General features: G+C 30.9%; 1 protein-coding gene across 1 annotated transcript in view; it reads left to right on the forward strand.

The window, feature by feature from the left end:
* LOC141479884 (uncharacterized) overlaps positions 1-9,702 on the forward strand; it is a 44,884-nt gene extending 35,182 nt beyond the window's left edge. The window contains exons 28-31 of the mRNA XM_074184254.1: positions 440-619; positions 4,339-4,468; positions 5,784-5,867; positions 9,125-9,702. Of these exons, the coding sequence (XP_074040355.1) occupies positions 440-619; positions 4,339-4,468; positions 5,784-5,867; positions 9,125-9,338 (608 nt within the window). The 3' untranslated portion in view covers positions 9,339-9,702. The remainder of the gene's footprint in view (positions 1-439; positions 620-4,338; positions 4,469-5,783; positions 5,868-9,124) is intronic.
* Positions 9,703-11,020: the final 1,318 nt, after the last annotated feature.

Genomic DNA, 11,020 nt, shown 5'->3' on the forward strand with positions numbered 1-11,020 from the left:
CAAAAATCGATAGCCGCTTCCCCCGTCGATGAAAAGATATATATTATATAACATTTTTTTTCTTATCATCTAAGCTTTGCAATCTAATATGTCTCAATGACGCTCGAGTAAATCCTCATTTTGCATCGTGGGCTCCACTGATATAATAATAAATTCAGCTGTGCATTACAATACAGGTCCGTATTAAAAAGTTGATAATAAAATATAATCAACGAAACGTCATATTGCAAATTGGTTAATTACAGATTATAACAAATACGAAACAGTATTAAAAGTTTCCCTGCCAGTGTTCATATTATATTTTTATCAGAATTATAACCAACTTGGGGAATGAAAAAAATCAAAGATATAAAGAGCATCAGTCACTTTCAAACTTTAACTTATATCTAATACTGTTTGGGCTATAACAGTGAATTGACATGAAATTGTTTATTTGCAGATTACCACTTTGATCAGTACTTCAAATTCTCTTATAACAACAATATTATCTCAGTTGCTGTGATCAAAGCCATACCAAAGGACATCCTGAAGAAAAATAAATTTATACCAATCACTCTAAAGGTCACTTTGAAAAGCTCTGGGAGGTCAGCTTCAACTGTGCTGAATATTCAAGTCGACTGTAAGTACAACATCGAATCAGCGCAGCTTCAGAAAACTATTTTTAGAGAAAATATGTATTTTTTTTAAATCTGATAGTCATCAAATGAAACAGACATATTTATAGCAGATGTGTCAACTGATCAATAATTAATTGATTATGATCAACTTCGTTAAAGAGTATCGTATGCTGCATTGATTTTCAGTGCGAATCTATGTGAAATTATGACTTCCTTTTGCTCAAGGGGGGTAATTTCATTGAACCAACTGTGAAGACAAATGGCCTAGGAAACTTTGAACAAAAATTGAAAAGGAGAAAACATCATATCAAAAGGGGATAAGTCAGGCGCGTATACAGCGAGGGGTATAGGGGGTAATTACCCCCCCCCATGATCAGTCACACCATATATATATATATATATATATATATATATATATATATATATATATATATATATATATATATATATATATATATATATATATATATATATATATATGTATGAAAAAAATATCCGTAGATATCAAAAAATAGTATAAATTAGTGAGAAATCAATTACAATTTTATTTTACTGTTAGTCCCTGTAACCCTGTAATATGTAAGAATCCAGTAATTAGAGGGAAATACCGACTCTTTTTGATATGCCGCACATTTCTGCTGGAAACTGCAATGTTATTGGTCAAACGACTATAAACTGCTACTGACGCTTGTCATTCAGTGCCGGTCAGTGCGAATAATTGTGAAGTTTGAATAGTCCATACATATTGTACTTTGAATATTGTGTTTTATTTAAATTTTCCGCAGTATGTATATAAGTTAACAGTGTTTTTGCTCCTCTATATATCTGAAGTAACTGGCGAAGTACTAGCTAAGACCGTTATAAATTTTCTGAAAAAGCTCAACTTGAATTTAGATAATTGTGTTGGTATTGGCACGGATACTTGTAATTTAATGTTAGGAGAGCAAAAAGGAGCTGTTAAAGAACTTCAGAAATATTTGGTGAATGCAATCAGATGTCCATGCAAAAATCATTCTTTGAACTTATCAATTTCGAAATGTTCATCCGTTCAATTGATTAGGAATTCTGTTGAAATAATTTCTGAAATCTGTGCGTTTTTTAATGACTCCAAGGAAAATTAAAATATTTGTGTGATACTCGATGGATAGATAGGGCATGATGCAGTAATACTTTTCAAAAGTTCCTTTAAAAACATTATAGAATGTTTGGAACATATAGCGGAATGGCGTGAATCAGAATCTTCTTCAAGAGCTGAATGTTTCAAGACTTTTATATTGACCACAAATTTTCTATTCTATTCTATTCTATTCTAAATCACAGGTTCAACAATTCAATCCAGAGTGCAATGACCCGAATATCAGTATTCATTCCACTCTTGGACAATATAATTGGTGATCTTTGTATAAGATTCAATGATGATAAAATGTTTAGATGTTCCCACTTCCATAGATGATGCTTTTAAAAAGTGCGATTCTGACATTTTTCCTTTAATTAAAACATGCATGATGTTGAATTTGACCTGGCCAAGCAGTGTCGCTTCAGCAAAGCGAAGTTTTTCAGCCTTAAGGCGCCTCAAAACTTGGCTCAGATCCACAATGAGTCAGGATCGTTTAACTGGTCTAGCACTATTACATGTACATGCCTGGGACTTACCCATAGAAGCTAATGCAGTAATAGATCGATATGTCAATAACAAAAACCTAAAACTAGAATTTATCATTTAATTTATCTGTTGCATTATCTTCCGTACAATTAGTGAGATATACTTTTCAATGAACCTACCTATATTTGTATGTAGTATGATAAGTACAACGAATATCATTGTTTATTTTTACTCACCTTGCCAAAGACAAAAAAATGTTGTTTTTCTCTGAAATATAAAGTTTATTTTTATTGAAATTTTTAGTTATTTATACTTTCTTATTTTATTTATGTTAAAATTGAAGATTTAACAAATCTGACGTTTTTATTTCACAGTTTCCTAATAATTCTAATCATTGTGAAAGGTGAGTTGGTGAAAAGGCCAGTATGCATTTTTTCTTGTTGAAATGGTGGTATGGTGAAAATATTTTTCTCCGCAATTACCCCCCCTGTAAACGAAAGCTGTATACGCGCCTGGGATAAGTACATTTTTTCATAAAGTCTACTGCAAAGTAATAATCATTTCATAAAAAATTTCATGATCATAATACAAATAATTTCCATTTTGGTGTAATACATACTAACAAAGGAAAAATTATTCCAATTTCAAATTGTTAGGCAACTCTTGGAGAATTGAAAAAAATAAAAAGATATGGAATTTTTTCACTGTATAACTTCATTTCAACATCAATGAAAGGTTGCTAGTTCAATGACGGCCATCAAATTATAATTATGCAGGCTGTAACTGAATAAGTGAAAGAGTGATTCCTCATTAAAAAAAATAGGATCTTTCATATAAAGAAACTTCATTGGAGCATCCCTTGTTAAGATACAGCCCCTTAAAGGGGGTACATAAAATTTGTATAACAATTTTTTTCACAAGCACTAAAAAAGTTACAATATTGAAATTAACCTGGCGTTTTGTACTACCAAAAAGACACTTAGCCAGTAATTATATTCGTTATTTGTTCACTTCCTCTTATCAAGAAATGTTCTTTCTGGAAGTTTGAAACAGGAAAATATCTGAAACTCATCGGACATTTTTTGCTCATTATTGCAATATTAGATTATATTTACCAAATATCCAAAAAAAATCCAATTCATTCAAACAGTATTAATGGTGGAGTTCCACAAGGATATATTTTGGTTCCGATTTCATGTTTGGTTCATATAAATTTTGTTGCAAATTTATTGTTGAAAGGAAATATCAAGTTATATGGAGATGAAACAACATTACTTTATTTTTCTGGAATACTGAAGAAATTATGATAACATGATCAATGATGATTAATGACATTACTAAACTACCACAAATCAAGTTTCAATTATTGACAATCTCTGTTAATGTTGATGACTATAAAATAGGACAATAAACAAGGACAATTTTTATTTTAATTTTTTTATTTAGTTTTCTAAGTACAACAAGTATACATGTATGTAAAATAAATTCATATCTAGAATACATTGATACTAAATCCTCGTAGAAAAGAGTAAAATGAAAAAAATTAATGTGTATTCAATTTAACTTATTTTGACCGTAACTCAAGTTTATGAATCACGTAATCACTTAGATATTCAATCTATTTTTGACTTTGAAATTTGTTATACAACACATTCAGTTAGAAAAAATCCACAAACATTCAATGTAATTTAAGAAAAATAAATACCATCCATGATGAAATAATAAAAAAAAACAATTTCTTGAATCACTTCGCTAAAAATGTATTACAGTTCTCTATATTGTTGCTATAATTCAGTTTTCAATGAATGTTGTGCAATATATTGATTATTCAGTATTCAAATAATTCATTCATTTACCACATTCTTGTAATAATAATGATTATTTATTTTCCCAAGAGACATACATATTTATAGTAGACAAAAATTCAAAACTTCAAACATAACTAAGTTATGTTATAATGAGGCATCAACATAACTGTTGGTGGCTCATAACAGTTGATATCTTCATAATGAGTAGAATTTGATTGAATTCATTAAAGGAAGTACCTGTTTATAAAAAAAATCCTGTATCTTAGTTTTAGAGAAATATGGAAGATATGATTATGACTTTTTTTTTCAGATAATAATGACGATGAAAACAAGGAGAGTTCGGTAGATACCACAGGTTACATAGCGGCAGTCATTGTCCTAGGTCTTATTTTGTTGGCATTAATAGCCGGAGCTGTTGCTTTTTATTACTTCAGGGTCAGGTGAGAAAAAGTTTTTTACGCGCTCTTGACTTGGGGAGTAAGCTCGTGAATGAGTGACAAGACCGTTACGAAAAGTCCGATCGAGCGAGGCGAACGGAAGTTGAGAGGGAGGAGTTGGTGAAGATAGAAAGAGAGAGATATGCTTCGTATATTACTGTAGAGAGAGACAGAGAGAGAGAGAGAGAGGTGCGAGCACACATTAACGGTCGAGTAGGCTCTAAAGAATTAAGGGAAAACTATCATACGTTGCCACTTATTTAAGCAGGAGATTTCAATGTTAATTTCGCGTCCGAAAATGACAACTCTTGGTAAACTTTCTACAAGATGAATTAGATCAACAAATGAATAATAACCGAAATGACACGGAACACAACACAAGACACGGAACAACAATCGATGCAGGTTTCTTTAGATTTCTTTCTAATTTTCATTCGAAAGCATATGTACCTATCTTATTTTTCATACCATAAGCATATTGTTTCGATCTCACAATCTACCACAATAATTACTGATGCATCCGATAATGAAAATAATGAAAATGGTAAATAAAAATAAAAAATATATTCAAAACTGTTAAAACCCATAATAAATTCAAATATTTGTAGAAAATCTATATATATATATATATATATATATATATATATATATATATATATATATATATATATATATATATATATATATATATATATATATATATTACAAAAATATTACAAAAATCCTTTTTGTAAAATTTAATATTGAAATACTGAAAATAAAGGAAAATTAGTTGCATCATTCAAATATATATATATACATATATATACATATATATATATATATATATATATATATATATATATATATATATATAAAATGAATAGATAAGTACTTTTTGATCATCCCCATATTGATTTCAATTTAAAGAGCCACCGGTAGACAGCTGTTTCAGCCTATTGGGCATCATCAGTACCGGGCAGGCGGTCCTCGATTTGAAGATGTGAAAAACCAAGAAAAGTACTCAATAGAAATAACTGGGTAAACGCAAGCGAGACATAAGTGGAACCACTTATTGGTGTGACACCCAAGTCAACTTGCCAAGTTTTCATGTCAATGTTGGTAGTTTGACCAATCAACCGACAAGTGCGGTGGCAGTTATATATACAGGGTGTTCCAAATTAAGTCGGCACCACTGCCAACTGCGTTATTATTGATGCTAAAAAGATAAATGGAGCTAAAGAAGTTTTACTTCAATCGTGTGGTCTAAAGCACACTCGCTGTACTGAATTTAAATTTATACGCGCCCTTTCTAACGTTTTTTTTTTTTTCATTACAGGAATAAAAAAAATCTGCAAATGGACGAAGAGGAATATTATAGAATGAGATACGACAGGCAATCTAAATCCAGACCTTCATCCAAGTAAGTCTTGTTCACAACAAAGGAAATATGAACTACTTATATAAATCACGAATCAAATTCAGATCACCAATCAACTATAGAAAAAGTTCTGTTTATGCGAAAATATGTTTGTGATTAATACAAAAAAATAGTTTATAATTTTTGATAACACTAATTTTATCAAACGTACTTACTGAGAACAATCCACCCAAAAGTTATTGAAAAATGAGCAGAAGTTCCGACATAAAAGCACTGTTAAATTATCTTAGTTCGATTTTGTGTCTTTTTTTTTGTTGTAATAAACCTTTTTTATCATTTCTCAAGTCTTTTATTCTCTCACAAAACCTTGGTTTGAATACTAGCTGGATCAAACTAGACACAATGTGAACAAAGAATGTACACTGACTGGAACTGTGTTTCAGCTATTTCCAGGGTTTGTTAGTCGTGGTCTGCAAATGTTTATGTTAATCGTCTATAACTGCTGTAGAAATACCTTTACTCTGTATTAAAGTTTGTTGGGGACGACGACCAACAAACCCGGAAGATAGATTTGGTATGGACAAAATATGACGGATGAAAACAAATAGAAAAATAAATAACCCACTCAATGAAGTTTATATTGAAATATTAGAAACAACTGTCCCACATAGCAATAGATATTCCAGGTATATTTCATGAATATACATTTAAGGATATTGTATTATGCTATGAATATGCCATGGATATATATATCTTCTGGAGAATATTCCCTGGAAGTGCTCCTGGCGAACCTTTGATATATTTTAAGAATATTCCTTGGGAATATTCTTAGAATATCTTATAATATTCTTAGAATATCTAAGGTATATTCTATTGAGAATATTCCAGGAATAGAACCCGAGGAATATTCATAAAATATTCAGGATATTCTTAGTTTATTGTAGGAATATACAATAGAGAAACACCATAGAATATTCTTTAAATATATTTTATGAATATTCTAGGAATATTTGGAATATTCCAAGAATGTGACGAGTACCCGCTATTAGGCATGTATATATTGCATTTTGATACAAGATTCACACAAGTAATAAAACACATAATATTCATAAACAAATATATTTTAAAAACAATATACACTGAAATATTTGGCGTTTCAACCAATATTAAAAATAAAAAATCTAATTCAAAATATTTATTCACTGAATAAAATATTCCTGAATACTGTCATATTACAAATATTAAAAATGTATTCGAATTAGGATGTTCCTACTCTCAAACAAATGTATACTGAAAAATATACTAAAATTAACAACTCTGTGAATTCATCAGCACTAATTAAAAAATAATAAATATATCATTTCATTGAAAAAGAAAAAGTGTATTACATCAAGAAATAGGTTAGGTTAGGTTTCTCACTTAGAAAAATAAACCCACAAATGAAGTATTTAAAATGAGTGGTATGATGGGTTCTTCAATGAATTTCACTTACTTAAAGTTATTCAAACTTTGCTCACCAGAATAGTTTTCCTTATATTTGTCCAACAATGCATCAGCCAGTGTTTCAATAGTAATACCTGGAACAAAATGTACATTAACGTTCATTATCACTATTTGAAAGTGGCACAATAAAACTGGAATAAAAATCAAATAGATAGTTTTCGCATAGGTTACTCATGAACATTTACAACATTTTATGACTTGGAGAGCAACTTGCATTGTCTTGTTGAAAAGTAATCATTACGTTTTCAGTTTACTATCGATACTATTGCATTTTACTTACTTTTCTTGAAGACTGAATAGATGCAACTCTCCTGTTTGAAGATCCACAATCAAACTATTCGCTGTACTGCAAATTGGACAACCCCAAATTATAAATGGTACACTGAACGTGACAGAATTATACTTTGATAATAACACCAACACATCATGCATTACACACGCGAACCTGCCACGTCAACCGCCATGTTGAATCAAATGTCGAATTTAACGCAAACGCAAATGTACCATGCATTAAGGGACAGCCGCTTTCACAGAGCTTATTCGACTGTCGCGCGCTACACTTCAATTGACCAATGAGAAACGTTTACTCCAATTATTCACTTCCCCATTTCTCTGTTTCCAGGATTTTTCGCTTTGTAATTAAATAATTTCAAATACAAAAAGACAAATAGGATGAGAATTAACCAATTTATTGATGCAATTGGTTCATTTATTGGCCCATTCTAATTTTTTTGTCGTTTCCAACAGTTGCTGTTGGAGCAATTCATCCAGAATCTTTGCGTTGAGTTCAAAAACTGGTTAACACTATCAGGGTTATATACATTAGGTTATGCATTCGATTAAGATCTTCAAATATTTTTGTTTTTAATAATATTGAATTATTTGAATACGTTATTATAAGATAATTCAAAATTCCATTGTATAGAATATTCCAAAATATACCGTGGGGACATATTCTAAGAATATACCATATGGTATATTCGATCGACAATATTCTTAGAATATTCAAGGGAGAATAATCCATTTATAGACATTCTATGCACATTCTTTCGGGAATAATCCTGCCATATTAATTCAAGCATATTCTATGAATATTCTAAAGGTATGTATATATTCCAAGAATATTCTATGAATATTTGGAATATATACGTTCGTTTTATGATATACAGGGAATATTCCAAGAATATCTAGTGCTGTGTGGGGTAGCAGATCCCACTAGCTCCCTACAATCAGTAAGAGAATAGACCGTAATAAAAGCAATGAGTTTATTTCTGAAAAATGCATATACTTCAAGATATATGTGAGAATGTTTTTGATAGAGAAAGACATTTCTGTGAAGTCATGTTCAACCTAGTCAACAACTTCCTTGATCTTTTGACAAATTTTAATTTTCTCAATAAGTATTCAGAGTTTTTTCGCTATTGATATGATGAAAATTGTCGTATTTCTGGGAAAAATATACATAACTGACAAAGAAACTGAGTATTACGACTCATATTTTTGAGAATTCCATCATTGGTACTTTATTTCTCACAGAAAACAATCAAGCAGTCTCTACCTCCAATTAAAGCAGAACCATTCTGGTGTAGCGCGGGACGATCCTCCACCTCATTATTTTCCTTCCATCCAACAGTACTCGGAGAGAGATTTCCGAGTAGACTAGATTTATCTCCCTTAGAATTCATACTCCAAAAAAGCGCCCGAAACTTTCCGTATAACCAATGATAGCCATAACGTCATAACGTTCAGATAACATTTTTACAATTTTGAACCGACCAGACTTTCATCTGTTTCAGAATGGGATCGTCATCGCTCGAAGAAAGAAGACCAACAGGGTTCATTTTCAGTCCCAACGAAGACCTAAGTAGAAGAGAGACGTCAACGGATCCCCCGGATAGACGAAAATCTGTGGCGTTCAACGATAATGTCGAGAGACTCGAGATAGATGGTGTTAACGATGAAGATATCAATAATGCTCTCAAAGATAAACCAGAAGTTACGTCGTTGTAAAAAAAATATTTATTCTATATTCATAATTCTAACGAGAAGACAGAAGAGGAATGAGAAATTTGATTACGGTAAATCAAATAAAATTGAAAGTTTACGGCGACAAACAAAACCTTCGCGTTCGATATTACACAAGAAACAAATTATTTACAAAAACCCTCCTATTTTCCGTTTCGTCCTTTCAGAATCACATCAGTGTATAATTAATTTTCAATTGCGCTAAACTCATATGAAAAAGTGCATTGCATTCATACAATGTATTCGTAGGTATTGTATATAAACAACACAGTGTAATTAAAGAAGATACTGTGATATTTATGAAATATATGATTATCATCATTATTTAAGAAATAAACTTTCACGAAAATGTCTTTGATTAAACCTAGGCATCGAAATAAATCACCAAACAGTGCTTAAGAAAACAACTCTTCACCACAAAATAAAACTGGTTTTGATGGTGGAAAAATATTTAATTTTTAAATTGTTAGGGAAATATGACTTTGTAAAAATAATACTCGGAAAGTAGTAATGTCAAAATCTAAATTTTGTGAAATATCTAGAAAATTGTATTGCAGTCATTATTTTTATCAAAATTTCATCTTATCTAATGTGAAATACCTTCAAACTCAAGATTTTTTTATTCAACATTTCACGTTTCATAAACTAGTCGACATAAACGAACTTTTTGAAAATATTTAATTGTTCAACTCAATGCGTAGGTATATGCAATTCTGCGTAAACGTAGATCTGCGAATCATATTTTCGAGTCCATGCTAGGATCATTCGCAGGTTCATCAATTATTACCTATGATAACTTGGCCATATTCACGTAAAAACGGTTGTACACGTTTCATGCATTTTCTTATTGGCGCCACTGATATTCGACATACATAAATGAAAAGAATAAGAAGAATACGTATTTTTATTACTGATTCAGCATATTGGTCATATAGCATGCCATGAAGTTGATATTGGTCAGTCTATGAGAATGGAAATCTGTGAAATGTCAATTTACTAATGAACAATATCAACTTGAAGTGCAGTAGATATAGATGTTTCTTGAACAAAACACTAAATCCATTTCAATTACAACCCTCTATATTTTATATGGCATATACATCCTGGATTAATATCCAATCGGAAATAAAAATCAAAAAGATTTCAAACCAAGTTACTTTTCGATGTTTCCATTGTTAGTATCCACAACCATCTTCGGGTGATGACGAAGACCGTTGATGATAAGAACGTTGATCAATAATTTTCACTGTTTGAAAGGCAAACGTTAACTAAAGCTCTCTGGTCTGACATCCTACCTCGCACTTTTAAAAGAGTAGGAAAATCCCAGGCATCCCAGACAAGGAAAACAAAAGGAAGGATGTGGTTTATAATACTCTAGGTAGAGATTATCTGAAGAAAGGATCCTTGGCTTGGCAGTAGCTTTTTTGTAACAAATCCGACCATTTAAGGGATAGAGACAGAACTATATACCAGATAGGTAACCACTAACTTACAATCGAAGAAACATTTATAAAATTGAAAAAAGTTTTTTTTGTTTGTTTAATTATATATTGTTTAATCATGTATAATGTTCAAAGTAAACAGAAAATTGATCAACAGTGATTAGTTTCTTTCTTGGCATTTTCCACTTATTTTCCAAAAATAGCGACTTTGAGGATTCGGATCAT

Source organism: Leptinotarsa decemlineata, unplaced genomic scaffold, assembly GCF_025532065.1.
Source record: "Leptinotarsa decemlineata unplaced genomic scaffold, Ldec_3_MD MMD2_tig00026354_RagTag_RagTag, whole genome shotgun sequence".
In the NCBI taxonomy this organism is placed as follows: Eukaryota; Metazoa; Arthropoda; class Insecta; order Coleoptera; family Chrysomelidae; genus Leptinotarsa; species Leptinotarsa decemlineata.